At 36.3% G+C, this 24,851-nt stretch overlaps 1 protein-coding gene across 1 annotated transcript in view; it reads left to right on the top strand.

The window, feature by feature from the left end:
• Positions 1-24,630, top strand: part of LOC107227050 (F-box only protein 43) — a 49,185-nt gene extending 24,555 nt beyond the window's left edge. Inside the window, exon 2 of the mRNA XM_015668081.2 lies at positions 19,698-24,630. Coding sequence (XP_015523567.1) covers positions 19,698-19,946 — 249 coding nt within the window. The 3' untranslated portion in view covers positions 19,947-24,630. The remainder of the gene's footprint in view (positions 1-19,697) is intronic.
• Positions 24,631-24,851: the final 221 nt, after the last annotated feature.

Below are 24,851 nucleotides of genomic sequence, written 5' to 3' on the forward strand. Positions count from 1 at the left end.
CATCGCGCCGCGATTCCTACTCAGTGTACCGCTCTCTTCATCGCGTCGTTGGCCAAGAGAAGCGCCTCGCAAGCTTTCGCTGTGTTTACATCACGTGACGACGCGTGCAAAACAACCGCGCAGCGTTCGGCGTTAGATGACGCTGTTTGTTGTTCGCGTCTCAATTGTTTTATTTGAATTCTTCTGTTTCTTATTTTACACTACTCTCTTCAACTTCAAATTTATTCGCCAGTTTTTTTTCTCCTCTCTCTTTACTCACCGGTCACGAGTCTCCGGCGCGCGAAACGAAGCCGCCTGCAACGGCAATAAACTCCGTAACGATGTGAAATTGTGCTTACTTATGTAGGCGAAAAAAAAACGACTGGTTCCCGTTCTTTGCACCGCCGCGATAATACAATGCTTGCTATTTGTTTTTTTCTTTCAAATATTCAAACATTCAAATTTCGAATTCCTTTCTAGAAACACGTATCCACTAAGGAATCAAGAAACGAAAGTTTCAAATCGAGTTATGGTAGAGTGAAAAATCGGTATTTTTTTCGCGTAATGTTTTTCTACGCTGTTTTTCATCTTGCGGAATATTTTCTGGTATTACATCTTGAAAGAAGAGAAATTACATTGCAATATTTCATCAAGGTCGATATTCCCGACAGCGGAAAAACTTTTTGATATCCAAAAATCGTTGAAAGAAAATACTTGATCTGGTTTTGAGCCTCATCTAAAATACACTCGAATTTCTTTCGGATCAAGTATTTTACCAAGTACACATATCTTTTTTGTTTTGAAATTACAGTAACCAGTCATACTGTGGCTAACATTCAAACATTCATAATGCGAGTATTATACATAACCGTCATCGACGCCCGCCGCGCTTCATTCATATTCCGCGATTGAACATGAGATTTTGGAATTCATAGAAGAACAAGACGTATTCAAATATGTATTATCGCAATGTCCGTTGTTTTCAACGTATAATGATCTAACTGGAGAGAAATAGTTGAAAGTCTTATTGTGACCACTAGCAAGGAAGTTATATATTTTTTCAGCCTCGACATTTTTCCTGCAGGGTCCAAATTTTCTAAAATAATAATATTCAAATATTATAGCACCCATGTAAACAAATGAACGTTTCGAATAATATTTGGTCTTGAAACGTTCTCCGATTTGCCCGAAACTTGTCAAATTTCTCAAGAATTGTTTTTCCACATCTGTGAAATTGATGAACGTATTTAAAAAAAATAAATTTCCGCAAATTTGCTATCGCAGGCAAACACATAGGATAGGGTTAAAATGCTGTTGCATACATTTTATCCATGTATGACAATATTTTTATTGTAATACTTAGCTTTATTGTAATACCAAACTGACGCAAATTGTACAGATCGAATTGCCAAAATATTATACATGTATTATATCTATCTATCATCAGCATCATGAAAAGTTAACGAACGTCGCTGAATTTCCCCCTAAAAGCATTAAAATACATACATAACCCAACATATTATATTACGCATTATCCTGGGCACGGTGCAGTCGCACTATGCGACTCTATTCTCTCTGCTCAAATCGCCTCGAAGCCGTTGCGTTGGTCGCCGTTCGAAGCTATGATGAAAGGGTTGGGGGGTGTGGCGGGGTGTAGAGGGAAGAGGGAAGAGGCGGCGGGGGTATGTAAGAGACCGTAAAGAGGTACCCGAATGTGTGATGATGGCCAGCGGCAGCGTCTTTCTCTCCCCTACCTCTCTCGGTAATCCCGCGTCGCGGTTTTCGCCGTTAGCGAGGCTGGCGAGCTAGCGTCACTCCTGTGAGAAGGACGTGGAGGAGAGTAGCGGGGGAGGGGACGACGCACGACGCGGTGCTCTGTTGCTATGCGCAGCACACCATCCGGCCTCTCAAGAGGTCGTTCGCGATCCTTGTTACACACGAGAAGACTGCGCCGTGCGTGTTGGGTTTATGCGCGTGTGCGCGTGCGCCATGTGATTATTATTCGCGAGCCGAAAGCGCATGGGCCGAACTTTTGATACACGAAAAACACAACGAGTTTCTTCTTCTTCGTCGTCGTTGCCGCTATCGAGGATCAACTTTTTCATTCTTCTTTCCTCCCTTCCTACTCTCTTCCCTGATTTTTATGATTGTGCTACATCGTTCTCTCGACCTGGATAACACTGCGTTAGGATCCTCCTTTATCCCCCCCTGGTCTTCTCTTCGATTGTCCACTCCCCCTCCCCCGTCCCTTCCACTTTTCCCGCTCGCAGTTTGTCTAGACGCAACCGTGATAAATTCCATTTACTTAGGGCGACGGGGCCCCAAGAGAAGCAGCGGCAACGGCAGCTTCACTAACGTCGACGACGACGACGACGGCACAGACCCACATGTACGTACACATGTACACATGCGCGTAAACCTTACACACTTTTTCCCGCCGTTCTCTGTCCGCTTAGCAACAAGAGGCGATTCTGTGTCTATTTTTTTTAATATCCAACCTCTATTATATCTTTGAAATTCACTCTTTATCTGTTTAAATGTATCATCAGTTTTTTTAAATCGATATTCTCTATCATTTGTTATTTTTTTGCTTCAGGTTCTCGTCCGAATGTATCTTATGCGATCTTCTTTCTGTTTACGTCGCGTTATTTTATTTTTCTTTTTCGTCTCATTCTGGTTTTAAAGAGTTCCTCCGAACTATACGCATCACCGTTATTTTTTATCGTTGTCGTAGTTATTTCAAGGTGTATGGTTTCTATTTTTCTGTATTATTTTTTTTCCGCTCATATTCCGAATGAAAAAAACAACAGTAAACGAAAAATCAAAAAACAAATCCGTTACTTGTCCATATTACATGAACGTTAAATTAGATTCCCGACTGATTTGTACAAATAAGAAGAAAAAAAGATTGAATCAAGAGAGACGGAAAAAAAGAAATGTTACCGATTAAAAATTCCTGAAGAAAACCAAGGCAATGGAATATCGTCGTGTTGGCTCCATTTCAATAATATAAACACGTGCGCGCGAAAGGGCGCGCTCGCATGTATTTCCTTTTTTCAATTCGCTCCCCACCGCTGAATACGCCTAACCTTGCCGCCAATTTCGTACCTCTATACTATAGTTATTATTCTACCAGTACGCTGAATATTTTACGTCTTTCATTTAGTCAATAGTTTCTGTTTGTCTTTTGTTTAAATTTTTTTTTTTTTCATTCTCGTGTTCAATAGTATAATGCTTTACATGTTTCAAAAATGTGGTTAATTAATATAAGTTCGTTTCCGCCGTCCCGAATACCTATCTGTAACGTGTTATCACAATCACGGTAAAGGGAGAAAACAGTGTTAGAAATAAAGGTTTGAACAAGAGGAATAAGAATCTTGTATTATAATGTTGTTCAAATCGTGGCAATTTACGATATTGACCGAAATTATCGAAATTTTTAGTTTTTTAATGTTCGGAGTTAAAATTTCACCTGTTACGTTTTCACACTTAACGGATTTCGAAATCGGAAACTAGAAAAACTGAGTGATTGGTAAAAATTCGAAATTTTGATTTATCCTAACTGACGTAATCCCAACGTCACTAATCGTACCGCGGATGTGTTTATTTTCGTAATTTTTGCCATAGTTTTCGCATTCTGTTTATATCCAAAACAAATTTCCCGCTATTGCAAGGATGAAAAGGAGACCCGTAATAAATCTAGTCGCACAAAATGCGAAAATGTGATTGTAATATTTTTTCTTTCCGTCGTCGGGGCTCACTGCTCACTGAAATTCCGTGGCGAAGGCGACGCGCACGCTGAGCCGAGCGCGGGAAAAAGATGGCGGGAACCTCGGTGGCGTGGCTGCTGCATGGCCTCGGTTGCAGCGCTGCGCGCGCACATCTCGCTCTCAAACCGTTCAGCGGCTCACGCCCGCGCAGCACTCAATCGCTGTTCGAATTTCGAACGCAGCGACGCACCACGCGGCGCCTTCTAAGTATCATGCACACGAATCTGCGCGTTTCTTACGCCCCTAGCAACCGGCTAGTCTCAGCTTCTTGTTCAGTACGTTCGCGTCTTTTTTCCTCCCTCGTTAAAAGCCTCTCGCTAGTATTTTTGCAAGTCCGAGAAACACTGCATTTAGGAGTAATATCCTTGCGAGTTTTTGTCTATTATAACGATTTAAATACATAATGCGTACACTGAGAGAAAACAGACTTCATTGACCGCTAATCTTTGATTATACGAATTGATTCACGTTTATTCCCATTGTATTAATTCTACAAAGCAAGGAACAACTTTTCAAAATACATGAGATTTTTCCAAGTTTTTCTAGATTTCATCCAATTACTTCACATAATGAGATCTTTCTTTCAACATCATTTATTCTCCTACCATGGTATTATGAAATAATTTCAGGAAATCAGTATAAGACTCGCTTCAGTATTGATGTAATTATTTACTATACATAACTATGTTTATGTAACAAGCAGTTACTTTGAGTCCAGTTAAAATTTTTTTTTATAATGTAGTACTTGGTAAATTACCTTCTGAAATCTAAAGATTGTTACCAGGTTACATGCGATGTGATGATACACAAAAATATGTATATATAAATTGTCATATGTGCGTCATACAACTGTGTGAAATTTTTTTTTGTATGATCATTAAAACACCGTCGTTATTATTATCATCATCCTTGGTGTCGTTTCTGTTATTGGTGCTATTTCTGTCTCTTGTTAGTTTTTTACGATTTTTTTTATTTCTCTCATTCCTTTCGAAGCTCGCGAAATTAACGAGGACACGCCTCCTTTCGTATAGAATGATTGATAGTAATAATTATCCCGTTGCATGCTGGTTAATTATTATCCCCGGTGTATATAACAGTATAATGTATTATGTACATCGCATATCTATATAAAGATATATACCTAACGCACTGGTCGGCAGATAGAGAGAGCGAAAAAAAATATAACACAAACAAACAAAAATGAAATGAAACAAATCCAATGTGTAGATAAGTTATGATAGAAAAAGGGAGAGCCGGAGCAAAAGAAAAATATATACGTGGATAAAATTGAAAGAAAAGAACTAGACGGCGAGGCTGGAAAGAAAAAGAGTGCGAAATCGAGTGAGAAAAAAAGAGGAAACAAGCATATTGGTGAAGCTCCAAAAATTTCCATGCAACGATGCTGTGGGAACAAAAAATTTCACCGTACTGCTGCTACTGCACTGCGGTTGAAACAGAACACCTCTGTGATCTTGCTGTCTCCTTTCTCTTTCATCTCGGGTCGCGATATATACGTGCGAAAAATGTTCCCACGTCAGTTTTGGAAAAAGAACAAGACATTGGAATGTACGAAAATTTGGTTCCTCGAAATTTTGTATATTATATGCAAACGTTGGTCGCATACAAAACGTGCGCAAAAACCTTAGATTCGATTGTGGGAATTCCATTATTATTTTTTTTTTTTTTGCAATAATACCTAGTGTAATAATCTGTGACAGAAAAGTTGATCAAAATTTGTTACGAGGATAAAAGAATAAAAACGTCTCGTAACAAATCATCGCCATCTAACGAGTTAAGGTTGAAAGATTTGGTGTTGAAAAAAATGTGGGAACAAGTTTAATTAATGAGTATCATATGAAAAGTAATGCCGTGTTTCTCGATATTTTCGTTAATCATTGCCTTTCTTGGGCACCGTTACAAGAAACTTCGTACGAATAACCGTGCGGTTTCAACGGAAATGTCATATTCCCGAAATTCGTGGTTCTTGCACATTTTTGGTTACTCTAAATTATGAATTGTTCATGCAGCCCGCCATTCCGCTGGAAGAGAATTAAGGACTGACAACTGTGACCGGGGGGATCGTCCTAATCTTGGAAAAGGTTGGGTTTGGCATACAGAGAATAAAGATAACATTCATAAACCGACCGTCGTTTTCACTCGTTCATTATATGGTCACCACCGAAACCCCGTGGATAGGATTAAAATCCTCTCCTTTTTGTCGGAGACAATAATTCGTCGTGAAATCGTAGGACTGAGACCGGTAGGATGTACCTGTATAGTGCACTTTATATATTATAAAACCGTTGACGATCCACTTCATTTGGTCAGGTAAATTCTTGTACGTAAGTAACCACCGTTGAAACTCATGCTGCAGTTTCGGCTTTGGAATACGGAATTTGTTCTATGAAAAACAGTTTCAAATTCTAGAAAATATTTTCCGTACATTGCGCAGATTTACTCGTGGACAGTTAGTTAAAAATGTATGAGATTTGCTTCGATAACACAGAACGTTCAATGAAATGAAGTGTGGAAAAAAAATTACCTCTAAAATTACAAGAGCGGATATATTTGGTTTGATCTATGCACATTGAATTGACCGAATAGAATGAAGTTTAATCTTTCTATCAGTTGAAATTTTTCAGTCTATGTATTTGCAATTGTGAGTTTAAAATGAAAACGTCAGAGTTACACTTAAGAATAGGTTAGAATTTGTAGTAAAACCGTGAAGTAATTTCCCTGCGACATGTTTTGGCAGTACGGAACGATTGCAGTAAAGCGTAAAAGAGGATGGACAGGCAGGTGTAGATAGGAATATTAAAGCGCATTAGAACTTTCGACGGAAGGTACGAAAAAGGAGATACCAGGGTAATACCTTATACTTGTCCGGAGGCCCCAGGTATAAAGTGGGAGGTAGATTTCCTCAATATCCTAGAAGCTTGTAACAATACAGTTTGAGCCTTGGGGTTTAGGGCCTGCAGCAGGGAATCCTCACAAAGGGATAATAACGGAATTGTAAATTAGAGTGAGGAAAAGGACTTGCCAGGTACCTGTTCGGTCTTATCGTAATTGCTTGACGGCGTTAGTTTAATTATTTATTAGATACCCTTGTCCTGAACCTGTGAACGGAAAGCCTTGGGCTCAGGGTGTTCGGGCAGTGCAGTGAAAGTACTGTCGGGGAAGGATGATTTATGATTTTGGAAATGGTGGAATGTAACCGAGACGATGAGTGCAATTTTCACGGATATTTGTATGGCAACTTCTTGAAACACCGGAAACACTGGAAAATCCAAAGTTATTCGTGAAAGTTTGATACGAGAGTCAGGAAATTTGATGATCACTTCACTGCCAGGATGATTACAAATCTTTAATATCAGCGGAAAGCAGGAAGTTCTCGGCTAATTTCCGAGGTGCTGGAGAATAAAGTTAAAATTCAGGCTATAGGATTCAATAAAAATTATTTTAAAATCTAGTTTTAACACTTCGACTAAGAAATGGTTCAACTGATCACTAAGTTCCTTGATAAAATTTAGTGAACCTCCACGTAGAGAATGAATTAAAGCTGCAGGAAAAAAGAGACACATCAGGTTTTTCGGTAAAATATACTTCGTAAAATGCGGCATTTTCTCTAAATACAGTAAAAACCACTGTGCGCAGACTAAAACCTGTTACATTTGCAGTAAAAAAAAAACAGTTGACATGGGTATTTTTTACGAAAAACCTTTGTGTCCCTTTCTTCCTGCGTTTTTGAGTAGAATCTATTTTTTTATTTTCTCGGTGTTGATGGAATGTCATCAGGAAGTTCGAACTTCGGTTCTATGAAGTACGGTGTTACCGTTTTTCAATCAAAACAGTCTCCAGTGTTCTTTCATGTTTGAATTCAGTATAATTTAAAACGAATCGTTACATTTCGTGAAGTTGACATGACTCGTAGTCTAGCTCTAGCAGCACTTGGCAGCATTCTTTCCTTCTAGTACAGGCAATAGGGGACCCGTTACTCTTCTCCATAATGCACTAAATTACAGGAGTTATTTTTTTCATAAATAGGTTCAGTATGACGTACTGAATGTAAATATACAAAATCCTTACAAAATTGAAGGGCGGAAGTGCCCCCATTTTGAGAAAACCCGTTTCGGCCTATATCTCCTTAAATTAACGCATTATAACTTTGAAAATATTAATATGAGAAAAAAAAGTTTCGAGTATAAGTTGTAGGAAATTTGTGGATTTAAAAGTTAGATTATTAGCATTTCGTTGTTTAAACAATCATTCGGGGGGATATTGATCAAAAAGTCAATAAATGAATTTTGGCAGTCGTATAAGTTGTGATTAGTTAGTGATACAGAAAAAGTTATTCAACAAAATATAGAAAATATTACTATCTACAATAAAGGTCATTATCATTTTGAGCCTAGAGTGCACGGTTACGGAGATATAGGCCGAAACGGTTTTTTTCAAAATGACGGCATTTCCGCCCTTAAAATTTGTAAAGATTTTATGAATTTACATTCAGTACGTCATACTGAACCTATTTATGAAAAAAAATAACTCCTGTAATTTAGTGCAGGAAAAAATTCCCTATTGCCTGTAATATTCATCCTGCGAAGAGTCGCTTCATCGTGTTGGGCTTGAGTACACATGGAGCAGACATTCCTAGATTTACCCTGAGCGTCTCTCCGTCAGAGGATCTGCTCTCGAAGGGTCCTGGGTTATCTCTAAATATCGTAAATCTATGCCAGGGCCTGTGAACTTGTCGTATAATTAAGTCTTTTCCTCACACTAATACACTAACACTTTGTGATATGCGTGCTCAGCAAGCTCAAACTATTTTCCTGACAAGGAAGGTCACCTTACTGTACCCCCACAACCTGGGTCAAAAAAATTATATTTTGTAGTTCACACCAAAGTATAAACCCTCACAAAAAATTAGCGGCCCACTCGCATATTTAAGGGGTGAAATTAATTCTCAAAAATCGGTGGTTTTTTCGTTTTTCGCTGATATCTTCGAAACAAAAATAGATACGGCAAAAGTTTAAATAGCAAAGTTGTTCATTTGTTTACTACAAATCTTCACCGCATATGGTGTATAGAATAACTTTCTCAATCGAATGAGACTGATTGTGAAACTTCCATTCTAAGGTTATAAGGTTGTACAGTTTACAAGTGGCATATTTTGGTAAAGGATGCTTTTACAGTATTCATATTTAAGCTTTAACGAAATGACGATGTATATTTTCGATTTAGCGTATTTCGTTTACCGGGTTTAAATCGCGACGAAGAGATTCTGTAACGAATTTCAGTTTCTTGGGCTTTTGCCTCTCTCTCTCTCTCTCATTGTCAGAGTTCTTCGAAATGCGATGCTCGAATTATTTCGATTCACAGTAAAAGCAAGAAGAAAAAATTTGAAACCGTCTGAAATTTATTTTGCAGCGACAGACTGTTACCATGCAACTACAACCGGTCCCTGGTATAATTACAACTGTGCCTATTGTCGACCTGTTCGCCGCGTCTTTTTCTCCCGACTCCTGTTTTTCTTTTTCAGATTAATATCTGCATGCAAATTATCAACCAGTTTTGCAGCGCGACCAACACACGACCTTGCTGTGATTTTCCGGCACTCGTACCTTACAATTTCGTTCCGATTATGAAAATATTATTTACAACTTATATTTTCAATCAAATTTATTTCTCCCTTCTTACGTATTTTGTCTTTAAGATATTAGATTCACCGAGATACTGTGCAAATTCATTAAAACTATTGCAACCGCTCAAATAAAAGTGAAACAAAAATCCGGAATTTGTAGATTCAACTAGTAGAACAAAAACTACACAGAATCTATAGATAATCCAGTCAGTACAATTTATCCGTATATGGTGCTGTTACACGTTCAGCTTCCGAACTATAACTTAGTAATTTATATTGTATATAAATGGACTTAAAGACATTTCTGGGGGACTTTCGGGTTTCTGATCGAAGCAGATATCTTTTTTAACAACTTGGTATAAGAATAAGGATAGAGAAGAAACTTGCAATTGTGTATAATTATATATGGCTAACCTAACCTAACTCAACCTACAACCAAGAGTGATTCATAGAAATGACTGACAGGATTTTTGGCCCTGGGTTGCATGATGCGGTCGAATACGTATCTGTGTGTATAACGTATCGAACGTACCTAATGTGTATGATTGGCGATGTATATGACATGTATATTGTTGAAATTATAAAGCTACCGCGGCGAAATATCGCGTGCACAAGATTGGAAACGGGTGAGAAGCAAAAAAAAAAAAAAAACGGTTTCCTTCTTACGTTTTGTTCTGTTCGTTCACATTGTTTTTTTTTCCTGCTTTGCTTTTCTGCCGAAAGCGTTTATATAATGGTAGGATCTGTCTGTCTCGTAATTTTACGTCCGACGTTATAGCGATGCAGTTTAGAATTTAGGAAACGCAACGATTGCAAAATAAAGAAATAGACAAAGAAATTGAAACAAAAGTAAGATGGACTTGAACAGATTTAGTCGTAACTAATTCGCAACGTGTGCATGGTTTCTGTAACATAACTTGACCCTAACCCGCATTTCACATAATTAACAAAAAACTAATACCCTCTGTGCATAAAGTTACGCAAGTACACCACACCTCTGTAGGTAAACATGACGCAGTCGTCTCTCTGTGAAACAGAACATAAAAGTGATCAATGCATTGCTACAGCTGTTAGCCGCCAGCAGGCGGCGGGAAGCAGGATGATGGCTATCATACCGAACCATACAGTGGGGTACAGTCCTGATCAAGGACTTTCGAACGGTTCGCAGTCGTCTCCCCCGCTACCGCCAGTCGGACCAGGTCGCGTTGTTTTGACTGGATCGGACTTGAACCCATCTAACACCGGGATCAATTTACACGATTCCGATCGCGTCGTCGACCGCGTACCGAAATTCGCCTCCCCCCCTAGACTTCCAGTTCTTCCTTTTCTCCTTTTTCTCTTTGTCGGTACCCCGATCCTCTCTCACCGGATGCCGTCATACCGTAGAGTAACGCATACTTGGGTATCGACAGACAAATGTGTCTTTTTTGCCTGCCGCGATAAGTCGCTGCGATAGATCCATCCTAACCTATGATATCGTGACGTGAAGTAACGTAGCCTAACAAATCATATCGCATCATAACCTAACGTAATCGTGTCATGACCTACGTTAACATATCATATCGTAACCTAACCTAACCTCGAAGTTTCACGTCTTGAAAACCTGACGAAAATTTTGATGCGAATATTGCACAGTTCGCGTCATCGCGAGGAACGTAAAAATCGTCCCGATGTAATTCGTATCTCATCTATCTTTTCTCCCGTGTGTAGATGATACTCTTCCGCTTTATCTCGCTCTCTCTCCCTCTCTCTCTCTCTCTCTCTCTCCTTCTCTCTCTCTTTTTTTTCTCCCGCTCTTTCTACAAGCTATGTGAACTCTGCGTAGCTGTATTCGTTGGGATTTACTATATACAAGTTGAATGTTGATGCGTTTGTACGATTACAATATACAAAGTGGACGATGTAAAAATAGCTATACGTAGAAATAAAAAGAGATTCGATCCAGTCGGCTTTTTTTTTCAATTTAACGGTATCTAAACTCATTTTGACAGAGCTAGTCACTTGCGAATGATGCTGCATTTTGTTGGGGGGAGAAAAACTCAAATGGATTGTCTGATTTGAGCGATTAGCTGCGTCAGTAAATACTGTGTCATGTTTTCAGTTGAGAAATTAATCCTCGCTGATCAATATGGCCGCCACTTATGATTGGGCAGTAAATCGAAATGGCACACGAGACTTTGGGTGCAGCATTGAATACAATTTACTTTCTATGCAGAATTGAAAATGAGTTTACACAGGTTGTATATATTTAGGTATCTAAAGAGTTACGTGTTCCTCTTTTTACAAGTTAATATCTAATTGTAAGTACATTATATAGTTTGTAATCCAAGTATACGTACACTGAATAGATACGTGTAATAATTAGGAGAGAATCGGAGGTGTTGATACGTCGCATCGGTATAACACGTATCATAATGTACATACGTAAACTTGTCATGATAAATATTCCGGGAGCGAGCGAGAGGATTACCACTAACCGTCCCCTTCCATCCAACCTTTTCGCATCCATTATTCAAACCTGCAACCTGTGAAACCGTGAAAATATCTCTTGTTGGTCATTCAGCAAACGACGCGATGCACAAAATAGTTGCGGCCTGGGTAGCAACAGGTGATTGGTACAATTCAGGCGCCCCTTGCCGTTATAATATATAATGCGTTGTATATCAGCGCGTGTCGTCAAGTTTGGATATCAGATAAAAATGATCGTTCTCTCTTTGGCTAGTTTTTTTCCTCTTCTTAATTATTTTCTGATTTTTTGCTCTCATCATCCAAGGAAAAATCGCTACGGAAGAGATGATGAAATAAAATAACACGAGGAACAGAACAGAACCGATATTTAGAGGCGTCGTTTTTTGCTATCAAATCCCTGCTGCAATGCTACGTTAACCATTTTTTGTTATAATTTTTATTTTTTATTTTTGTTCATCGTATTTTTTTTTTTAACCTTTATTCAACACCGATGAGCAGTGAATAAAAGAAACACAAATTATGGGTTTGATAAATCAAATTTTTATTCCGTCATTGTTTATAGGTATATTTGTATTTTAAGATGCTATATTTTTGTTTCGTTTTCTGAAAACCAATATCGAGTTTCAGACAAAATGAAACACGTGAAATAAATTCGAACTAGAATAACTATTAAATAGTATGAAAAACAGTATATTCAATTGTTACATGATAAATTATCATTGATGAATTTAGCTATGATTGAGGAAAAAAATTAACCTACTGCCGTACAAAATTTGTTTGACGCATTAAAGTTTATCCAAAGAATTGATTCACAAATAAAATGAGCGGTCATTCGTAATAAGAAAAATCAAATGATAGAATAACATTTAGGTAACAACATTGAGACTTCTTTAGTATAAATTTATGGTTTTAAATTTTTCAACTGTAAGAAAACACGGCGTTTAGATTAAATGCGTGCGGATTAGCCTAGCTATAGAGAAGAGAAAACGAGAAGAACGAACATTGTCACGTTGGCGAAGCTGTTTGGCACAGAGTAATCGGTATGTAGAAAGCACGCGCGATTTTCCCGCCCGATAACTTGTACCGAAATTTCGGTAGGTTGCCGGTAAAGGGACCCACTGTACGGTTACTTTTGTTCCTTATTATTAGACGCGTTGACCATCAGTAGCGCGACACGGCGTTGAAAAAACAACACATACACGAGTTGACGCGGCAACAGTTCGCTTGCGCAAGAAAAAGCGGGCGTCTAGAGATATTAACTGACTCTAAAATAATAATTGCATGGCAACAAGAGAGCAGCAGCAGCAGCAGCATTCGCAGCAGCGGTACAACAGTGACTCCTCTCATAGGAGGCCCAAGTAGTGATATAATACACCTATACCGACGCACAAGCGTTGGTATCGCTTATTATTATTTTCGGGTGTACACAGACGGGTCAGCGCAGCGCCTCTGGCCCAGATCCAAACGGCCGGGCCGTTCTTTCCTTCCTAGGCCTCAGCTGCGCCGCTGTCACGATTTCGGTATAATAATACACACGTATCCGCGTCTCTGCAAATTTATTTACGTGTGCGGTCGCAGGTATAATAAATACATGTATGGGCAATTCCGCCAATTATTATCGGTCGCGAACGATCGGGCATCTGAATCTCGATTCTCCTACAATTTTGACACGTTCTTGCGTCTACCAAATTAGAAGAATCGTCTCACCGTTTATCAGAAACATTTTTTTTTTCTCTTCGTGGAACTTTTGCCCTCCGAGTTGTGTTACTTTCTGTCGCGGTGAAAGAAATTAACTCGTGAATTCCCCCCCACCCCCTCTTTACGTCAAAATGACCGATATTTTCGAATATAATCCGTTCCTGGACAAATCTTCGGCGACAATTGAGGAAACACTTTTTCGGCTGTAATACGGATTTTTCAAGATTTCACAACCGACAAAAAAAGTATAACGGAAAAAAAAGCGAAGTTAATTTGATAGTCCTATCGAGAAATCTGAGTGTTCTGGTGAATGATGTAACGATGCGATATCGAAATTGCTGCGAAATCAACAATATGTGCCGCACCTTATCGTTTACCCGTAACTTGCGGAATTGCCTATATATATATATATATATATATATATATATATATATATATATATATATATATATATATATATATGTCTCCAGTTTTAAATATCGTCTACAAATCACCCGCCAAAAAATTCTTCATTACACTCGAAACTCGTTGCCCCAGGATTTCAGGTTAGGTTAGGTTAGGTTAGCCAGAGATTGCCTTCTTCCCAGCAGCTCCGATCCGTGTGTATATACGTAGCGGTGTTCGGATATTTGTGATACAAATATGCAAGCGTGTATGTGTTTCTATATATCTATATATCTATGTACCGAATTTTGGTTGGTAGCAATAAAGGCCGCCCGGCAACAAGGATCGGACGTGAGTCGACGCAACGCGACGCAATTCGCCGCCGTGACGCTTTATCGCAATATCGTGTACATTATTGTATATACGTAATAGGTATATTTATTCATCAGGATGATTTATAATCCGTGATACGATTTCATCGCAAGATATTATGAATTATACAGGCAAAGTTGTTCATAGAGCTCTGTGTAATAGATATAATAGTAATAAAAATTGCAAGGTTGGTACGGAACGTGCTGCAGTTTAGTTTTAGTAAGTTGGCAGACACGCGCCATACACTTTTTATTTTAGGATTCTGTATCGCCGTTTTTTTCTTTTCTTTTTTCGTTTCGGTTAACTGTAGCTAACTTATAATGAACAAATTGTTAACCGATAAATCGTTATTCGATTTATTTTTAATAGAATTCCTTATCTTGTGGTATTTTGCTGTATTGAAATCGTAACTATAACAGGAAAAATGACAGTTATATAATTATATATATTTGTTTTCGAGTCTCGAGAAATTTAGAAGGACAGAGTTTTTCGATTGAGCTATAATCATGTGTAAAATGATGTTGATAAAAAGAACGGGGAAACCTGCCGGAAACCCAGAAATATACTTCTGTCGATTTTCCGCATGCAACACGAAATTAGTTTTTTTTTTCTCAGACCGCAAGTCGCGTACCTAGTTTATTCCATATTACGAAAAGCTTTTATTACTTCATTATCGTAATGAATAAAATCGAAATCTTTGCGAATTATTAAATAAATTGTACAGGGTATTTGGCGAAGTTTATCTAGGCGTTATTTTTCTCCGCGTAGCCATAAATCGGACATTGAAGTCCTAAAATTGTAAATAACCAGGAGCTTTGTGATACTTTCCCACGATCTTTCGGTTCGATGCAAAAGCGAGGCGGTTTGATGAAAATCGAGCAAAGTAAGTCGGCGGAAAAGAAGAACAAAAGTAAGAACACATCCCAAACAAAGAAACAAAGGACAACCTGCAGCCTGTTGCAAACGGCATGGCGAACTGCGTGGCTTTTTGTCACCCACTTCCCATAACAGCGTTCGTCCTGTTCGTCGTATGGCGAAAGCTCAATGCATTGTACCAATTACGCGGGCTGCTGCTGCAGTGCGGTTGAAGCGATATAATTGCACTCCGAGCAGTAAAACTTTGCTGCGGAATGGGTCATAAGCCGGGATTGATATTCACTCGGCGAAATTAATTGAATCAATGGCATGAGACGGAGATGGAGACTGATTAATTTGAGGAAAGGGAATAATCTCACGGATGCAAGAGCTCTGCAGAATTCTGGGAATTATACGGGGTATTCGGAATTGGAAATGGAAATACGCATAGCCGTGGAATTAAAGTCGGAGAAATGAGGCAAATTACAGGGAACTCGTTGATCATATTAAATTCAGTATTGTCAAATTAGTCGTATTTGATCTCGCTCTAGATACAATACACAAATGTAATTTGTATTTTATTTAAATTAAATTGCAAATTGTATTTATAATTTGTGTTCTATTCATCTCTTTATAAATAAAACTACAATTGTGATTTGAATTTTGTTGTAATTGAATAATCGCAATTTTGTCCGTCAGTGATTCATTTGAACAATCAAGGCATTTGGCAAAAACTACAAAAAATGGTAAACAATCTCTGGGAATTTAAAAAATCATGAAATTAAGAAGTTTTATCGTGAAATCCGAAAGTAAAAATTAGAAAAATATCTTCAGTTTTAAAAAGCGAGAGTTTATCTTTATGACCTGGTATTAAAAAAAAAAATTTGCGCAAACAGATTGTAATAAACTTGAAATATATAATATATACAGATTGAATAAATACGACTATTTCCTACATTTTTGTATATAAATTGGTAGTCGTTTTTAATTATGTCAGTTAATTTATCGGTCCTGAATCATTTTTGTTCACCAGTCTTATTATGATGATCAACATATTACTCTTGTTTTATTCTGTTTTTGGAGCGTATACCGAGAACATTTTTCGTATCTAGTCGCTCTTTGTGATATCTTAGACGGAGTTTTGAAATAGTGTAAGAAAGATGAAAACACGCATAGATATCTGAGAAACAGAGGCGAAAATCTGTATTATAAGGTCCTTTGCGCACGGCGGCGGAAATTCGCTGCTGCGATGATCAGCGGAGTTGAAAAACGCTGGTCGGCAGGCAGCCGACCAACCAGCCGAATAGATCCTCGGGACGGTCGAAATTAAAAATCGTAACTTGACACCGATTTAAAAGTTTCGGATATCGAATTACGGGAATACTCAACTATACACGTCGCCGTTCTTTCCTTACCTTCATTCGATGTGATGGGTGAAAGGCTGGCTGTGTGTGCATACCTATGAATAATATAATAGAGATGCCTAAACAAATTGCCGACATTTTTCAATCCAGCACAACTTTAATATATCTGTATCATACACAAGTATTATATAGACATTCGCGAATTAATTACGTACGTGGCTCTCAATTCCAAGCCACCGGTTGTCACTTATTCACAATCAGAAAAAAAATTCAGACACAGTTTTGCTTGCTGACTACTCATGCAATCTATGATTTACGATAATCTCCATCTTGCTTAAAGTTTAGTGTATCGATGCTTTAGATTTAGTTTTTGAATAATTGGGTTCAACAAATTTCAGAGTGGAATTTGCTTAACATCAAACAAAAAAAAAAAAAATACAAGTACACGGTATTTTAGAATCGACACTTCTGACGGTATTTTTACTTATTTGCCAAGATTGTTCAATTCCGGAACCGAGTTTCTAGCGCATTGATAAGCGGGGGCAAAAGTATACAAGCAACCGCGAATTTCCTTTACTATCGGTCTTTCAATTGATAAATACTCTAATGATAAAAGTAGGTACACGCACGTGTGTGTATGATATATAAGTACTTAAGATTGCGAAAGTTTTCTGTGATAAAACAGAAAACGCGGTGGCGAAGAAACCGCGACAGTTCGGTTACAACGTATTTCTTATTGTATATTATAATGCTATTTCAAGTTAATCTATCATCAAGTTGTACGGATGTTTACATTCCTCGCAAATCAATTGAGAATTATTCGTTCGAACAAGTTTAACTGGGTTCTGTGTTGTTATAATCGCATGTGACGAAGTGATTCTATACAGTTTTGCGAAGTATTAGATTTTCTTGTTTTATACAGTTATCTCAATAACCAATTCTATCTAGGTATTAATTACAGTCGAATGAATAACCGAACCTTATTCACAAGTATATTACACAACAAATTAAAAATAACTGTATGCACTAGTTCAACCGATTGTCACTATATGAGACATAAGATGAAGTAAATTTTACGACATGATTTTGGTATAGAAAAATCGAAATTTGACCAGATTATTTAGTAATTTCTGATAGTATTTTGTTCCCGCCAGCAGTTTCTTTTCTCCTTTTTTAAGCAATGCAGGTTGATTTGCTTTGGTATATAATAACTATTATCCACGAACGCAGACGAAACCGTTCAGAGAGAATTTTTGCACAGGGTCTAACATGCTAATATTAATAATAGTAACAATACCCATACCTATAACCTTGAATTCCATTTGTAATTGCATATACATACAATTGTTCTGCACCCTGCGCGACGTGACGGGAGAGTCAAAGAACTCGCGTCAAATGTGCTGCCGCATGTCCTGGGAGTAAATTTTCTCTGTACCGGTTTACCGTATACATTCTAGTGAGTTGACTTCCAGAAATTCCGGTCGCATAAAAATACAAGCGCAAAATTTTTTTCTGCATATGAAATACAGTTATACAATCAATGTGAACGACTATATTTCACTTGTATCTATAGTTGAATGTAAAACTATTGTACATATTATCTCGTAATTGTTTCTGCAACCATACAATTTTCGATTAAACAGTAATATTATTATTTTTGCGTAGTGATACAACTGTGTCTTTGTTCAGTTGAGCAAATTACTATATGGTTATAGTTGCTTGCGTACGATCTTTTAAATTACAATTTTGTAGTAAATTAGCTCTCATCGTGATTATATAAAATGCAAATGTCTCGTGCTTAGCCTCTTAAGAAATTATTTTTGTTTAGCGTACTCAACTGTATGTTGGTTTATTGGAGTGCATTTTTATACTGATACCAGTATTTACAGACATTATCGGAGTAACGTGAACTGTAATTAATTTGTTTCTCATCATTTTAACTTAAATAAATTTTCGCGGGTCATTATCATTTCTATTATATGTAATTGTAATTTTTCATCAAACGAAAATAGTCCTGATTATACAATTAATTGGTGCAACAGATAATGTTTTTTTTAACGCGCATGGCGAATGGATTATATAATACGCATTTAATGTGAGCGGCAAATTAATAAAGTTAGGTTCGATTAAATTGATGTGAGAATAATATCCGTTAAGCTGTTATTCAATAGACACGTGGATTCGGCCATGTGGTGTACATATATCTAGTAACGAGTTTCAATCACGCGCTACTTGTATGATGTTAGATCCAACTATTCGTATCTTTAGAATTACCATTTGTGGAATATATATTATGCTTCTATGGTTTCGTTTTTTCCCTGCTTCTTTAACTCTATTTTCGTCGTCCAATATTTCATTCATGCTGTTGCGTATAGCAGCTACTTATTCGTAGTTTAAAACACGGAATCTTCTCCCACGGTCATTACGATTTATAGTTACAGCCATAGTATTTCCATGTGCATTTATGGAATTGTGTTTATGTGCCAATTCCACGATACATTGATGAGAATTATTCGGAAAAAAAAATTAATATTACGTATTCTGCGGGTATATACAGTTTGAGTACTACTTAACTACCTCCACAAATGTATAAAGAATGTGCTGTTTATCGATGTATGTATATACCGAGTTTGATGACTATATGGCGACGAGTTTTTTTTTCTTAAGCCTAACGACACTTTCGTTTTTATACTATTCAGCTACGTGTTCCGTTCGCGCTGCTGTCATTCACCTTTAATTTTATCTATACACAAACGTGATAATACAAAGTCAGTAATTTGTCCGAATCATATGTCGGCTAGGCCGCCATATTGAATTTGAGGAAGATACTCAGACTTCGATTAAAAGAATAATCACCCGACTTTTTTCGAAATTAAAGGCTGAAAATCATTCTATCAATCGGTGGGCAGGTAACGTAACGCAAAAAATAGAAGTATCTGCTCAAACAAACTTGGTAACACGGTCTGAAAATGCGAGGTGAAAGCGTAATGGCCGCGAATTTTTAAACAACTGTTTGTCTACCTCACTTTTCACTTTTGAACTCTGAAATCTATATTTCTTTTGTCTCACTTGCTTGTTATCCTTAGTAACGTATAATAGGCTAAAAATTTATCAAAAATCGTAAGCAACAGATTAACAGACGTCTTTTTTTTGTCATGTTTTCAGGCTGCCCGTACCCTGGAACCCTCGAAGCATCTGGTTCGTTGTCCAGGTTGTTCGTTCGCGTGTCCGGTAAATGGTGAAAAGAATACAGCGTCTTGTACGCGACAGGGTTGTTCGATGGAATTCTGTATATTGTGCTCGTCGCAACACAAAGGCCCATGTAAAACAGCCTTGCTCGCGACGCCAACGAAGAGGAACAAGAGGCTGATAGCAGGATCGAGACAGAGCAAAAGGAATCTCCGGAGATTATGAAATTCAGCGAAATGAAAATATTATATGCTAATTGAAACGTCGTCGTCTTAACTTCGTGTTATGATTTTCTACTAGTTATACCTGCATTATTCGCATTCGCATATGTGTTGATTTTGTTCTTTCTCCAACGACGTGCGAGGTGATGAGATTATAAATAGCACGTTGAATATTTCTGTTTAATTTTCATCGATCTAAAGCAGGATCGTGAATCTTTTTTGTTACGTTACAGGCAACAGGCAGCTTTTTCGCAGGAATTCTATTTACCGTGAAAAGCAAACCAGTTAAAAATACTAAACAAGAAGATATATTACATTTCCGTTCCTCGTATCGATCGATTGATCTGCCTTCATGAATTGTCCAAATATTATGTGGGATGAAAGAAAAAACAACTATTATAAAAAAGTCAAAAAGATTAGGACAAATAATTGCATGCAAAATTGTGTGAAGAAACGAAAATGCATTCGAAATTTTTCTAATGAAACTAGAAGCAAAAGAGATTATCAAATACAATTTTCAAAAATGTGACGAACGAAAAATGCCTTTTGTAACCACCCACTACATGGCATGTGGTATAAATTTTATTTATTGATTTATGCATTTTTTTTTCTGTATGTGTTGAATCAACATGGGCGAGTAGCTGTTAAACGAAAATCATTTTCGATATTTTAATATTCTAATTTGAAATTTTTCATCCTTTTTTTAATGTACGAAGTTAAAAAAACGTACGAAAGTTGAACGCATTCACTGACACACCATCCACGGTGGATTAAAATAATTCTGTAAACGATCTTCATACTTTTATTGTTGCAAAAAAAAAACAAAAAAAAAAGAAATTGAAAATCAATAAACAAATCATGCGCAAATGCACCAATTTGCGATTCGATAAAAAAAAAAAGATGTATTTCCAACTGTCACTATTTTATTGTTTTTTTAAGGCAGAATTTGATAATTTCTTTTACCTAAATTAGATCGCGCACACGATTGAACGAAGTGTGTAAAAAAATAAAGAAAGAAAAAAAAAACACACAAAAGGTAGAAGAACGCGAAAAACATTTTTATTGATTTATTTCAACCTTTCTATCGACTCACGTAAATTTCGAATCTCATCGATTAATTAATAAATTGATTGCTCGATAAAATGTAAATTTTGTGCCATTAATATCGCGCCATAATAATTGCCATAATAAAGTTTAACAGACGGGTTTATATATACCATATACATATTTATGCACATTACCTACATAACTATTTGAACTATATATATATGTGCGCAATATACCGATTTCAAATTCTCACGTCAAGTATACCTTGTTTTAAAATGTCAAGTTACAAACTATTTTACAGTAATATTTTATAATATTATATACATATATACGCGGTCTGAATATGTTCGTTCAAAAATGAATTTTCATTTTTCATTTATTCGAAATTCATTTTTTCCGTCTCCGTATATTATTAAGTAATATTATGATATTGCGTTATTCGTATCCACTATTGTATGTTGTATGCTAATACGATATACTTTGTGGATCTAGCAAGAAGACTGCCTGTACAATATTCACATATGAACGCGTATTATTAAAGACAGTTATTTAACTTTATTCTAGAATACATTATATTTTATCTTAATATACTGAACTCATAACCGTGCAGCAACTGAATAATAATATACCTTACGGTGTCGATTATGAATGTACGTGAATTTCAGGATAAAATATAAGCCAGTCTTGCAGCTTTCCGACATTTTCATGGCAGAAAAATTCTCAATAAATTCATTGACGGATTGTAAACTATTATGACACTACTCAGGGTAAAGAAGATTTACAATGGTAACATTTTCATTAAATTATAACATCATTCATCAAATGATTGTTCCAAAATCGTAAGTCGAAGATTTGGAATAAAAATTTTCGTACAGCAACTCATTAATCGTTTGCCCCAATAGCGCTACTTTGTGCGTGTGTGTTTGTTTGTTTGTTTGGTGTGTGTGTGTGTGTGTATGTGTGCGTATGCCGAATGGGTGTAATACAGTCTTTTCGTTCTTTCAATTTTATCGTATACGTATAAATTTCAAACTTCAAGTTTTTAACTCGTCGCGCTCTCTATACATTTAAGTATAGCTCCAAATATTTATTAAAAGTGCCTGTGTGTAATTACAAAAATGTCCCTAATAACATGATCAAATTATTACTATTATTATTATTATTACTATTATGGTATTGCAATGTGAGGTAGACATAATAAATATACGTGTGTGAATCAAAAATTTTTAACGAAAAACCGAAAAAATAGAAGGATTTTAAGATCATTTTTGATGGATAGAAAAAATTAGAAAAAAATATTAAAATCTAAAGAAAAGTAATCGAAAGAGACGGAAATGACATTTCTGTGATATGTGCATGTGTATCTATCTGGTGTGCGTATATAGTAGTGGGACGTTTTTTCATTTTATTTTTTATTTGATGAAAAGAAAATGAGAAATTTTGTAGGCACAGTAATCTCGTTCAAAGACTACTTAATCAAAAGGAAAGTATTTTATCTAAAGTATGTGTGAGTGTGTATATAGTACATCATAGTTAATACTAATAGTAACAGTAATAATGATAATATAGTATATTAGTATGATAATAAAACGTATATATTTACAGATAAGTTTAGGCAAACCTTTGATTACAGACGTGTTCATCTGGAATAGCGATGACTAGGAATGAAAATTAATGATAGTTTCTTGATGGTATTAATTAAATAAATAATTTACATCGGGTGTATGTACTCTTAGAAATCGTTTCGGTGAAATGGCGTTTTCCTCGAATTAGCGTCGCACGTTTTTATGTCAGTTTAAAAATGAGTATAGAAGTTTTGAATTCACCCAGTAAGTAAAGAATGAACGAAAGCAGACCGTGGGAAAGTGTGGAAAATTTCGATTTTTTATGTCTTGTGTTATTTTTTTTTTTAACTATCGCAAGTCGCATCGTTCCATTTGCTTTGAAGCGAAAATCGTATTACTTAATTCTTAAATTTGGTTTTATGTGCATGCGTTTGTACGTGAAAATGAAAATCTTCTGTATATGTTTTTTTAAATAACTGTTACGTAATAATGATATTAGTCAGGTCTGCTTAAATTTTGCGTGGCCTGGATCAGTGCGGATAAAATTTTTACTGAGCCATTGAAATAATAAGTGCCTATACATACGTCTAGTTACAGTTAGTTAAAGCTAAGAACAATTAATCTATTTGCGGTTAAATGAAAGAGCTTCTTATGATCCACAGATTTCTGACATTACCTATTCATACTCATCGAATCTCTAACGCGGCTTATCGTCGGTAATTTATTGGTTATTTAACTACCGGTTCATTCGTCGATACGAAAAATGCTTGTTCTTCTTTTATATTTTGACTTGCGTAGCTCCGTAATTGATAAAAATTATACTAAGTTTAACTCTCGCTGACAGCGATCTTATAATCGTTTGGAAATCAAAAGTCTAGACATTTTCTTTATTCGGCCAATGACGAAAACGCCGTGGAAACTCTTGTTTCGCCATATTTTACCACTTGTTAATAGAACGAACCGCTCGAAGTCGCGAAGTGGATGCTGTCAACTTTGATAGGCAGCCATTGAGATTCTCGGCGTAACATAACCTTATTTCAAATTCAAAGATTGTCCTTCTGTTTCTTATTTCCTGTTCATCCTCGGTATCGTTTCATTGTTATTATTATTACTATATTTTCCAATTTCACAGAACTTGAAATTCATCTGAAAATCTGACTACCTGGTTTCAACACTTTTGTATCTAAATTCTCTAAAATCTCTAAATTCAACCGCGACTTTGACTAGCAGATCGAGACGAGAATTCTGTAATACATATTCAGAATAATACGATGCCGTTGTAACTTTTCTACTTTCGCATTCAACAGTCTTAGATAAAAAAATTTATTTCGTATAGATTTTCTTCTGTGTGGAATCATTGTACCGGTTCTATGATGAATACTCAGGATAATAATAATGATTAATGATAATGATGATAACAATAAAACTGATAGTAATAATAATAGTAATAATAGTAATAATAATAATAGTCTGGTAGGAGCTCTGTTTTGTTTTATTTATTTATTACTAATTTTTTGTTATTCTTTCTTCTTGTTTTAATGTTTCTAGAGTAAGCTGTAATTGTTAAATTCTTAGTATTGAAAGAAAGGTGATACCAAATAAAAGGCATTTTATAACGAAGAGATATATGAAAGTTTGAAAAATGATAAAATTATCGAAGTGTTCTCAAGATAAATGAATAAATTAATAAATTCATCGTAGGAGTATTTGGTTTTGTACAATCGTAATGCCTATAATTAATGTGCCTATAAAAGAGTAGTCCTGAAGGATGATATGTAATAAAGGTGGTGCTCTAAGCTATTGAAGTATAAAATAAAATAAGAATAAAAAAAAGTAGAATGCTCAACACTTTGTATTACGTATTAAGAGGAAGGAATGATAATATATGTATGCTATTCAAATCTTTGGATGCTATACGCGAAGTCCCAGTTATTCGTTTTTAAGTATTTCCATATTCCGGGTATTATCCCGTGTATAAGTTATGTCCTAATCCTAATCAAACTTTGTTGTGTAAGCCTTTTTCGGGTTCGTTCCTGTATTTTGTCAAATATTTCGAATATGAAAACTTTTACAGAAGACTATTTTATATGTTGCAATTTTATTCATCCACCTATTCCCCCTTTTCAATGTATATATACTATATATACAAGAGTACAAGAATACATTCAAACTCCAACGTACATTGTAAAACAGTTTTCTTGGAATTACTGACAATGAGACTATCAGACCTCTCGATGGAACTACACTTCAGAAGCTCCATATTTTGGGCCACAGCAACATGTCTAGAAGTTTCAGTA

This window comes from Neodiprion lecontei, chromosome 5, assembly GCF_021901455.1.
Source record: "Neodiprion lecontei isolate iyNeoLeco1 chromosome 5, iyNeoLeco1.1, whole genome shotgun sequence".
NCBI lineage: Eukaryota > Metazoa > Arthropoda > Insecta > Hymenoptera > Diprionidae > Neodiprion > Neodiprion lecontei.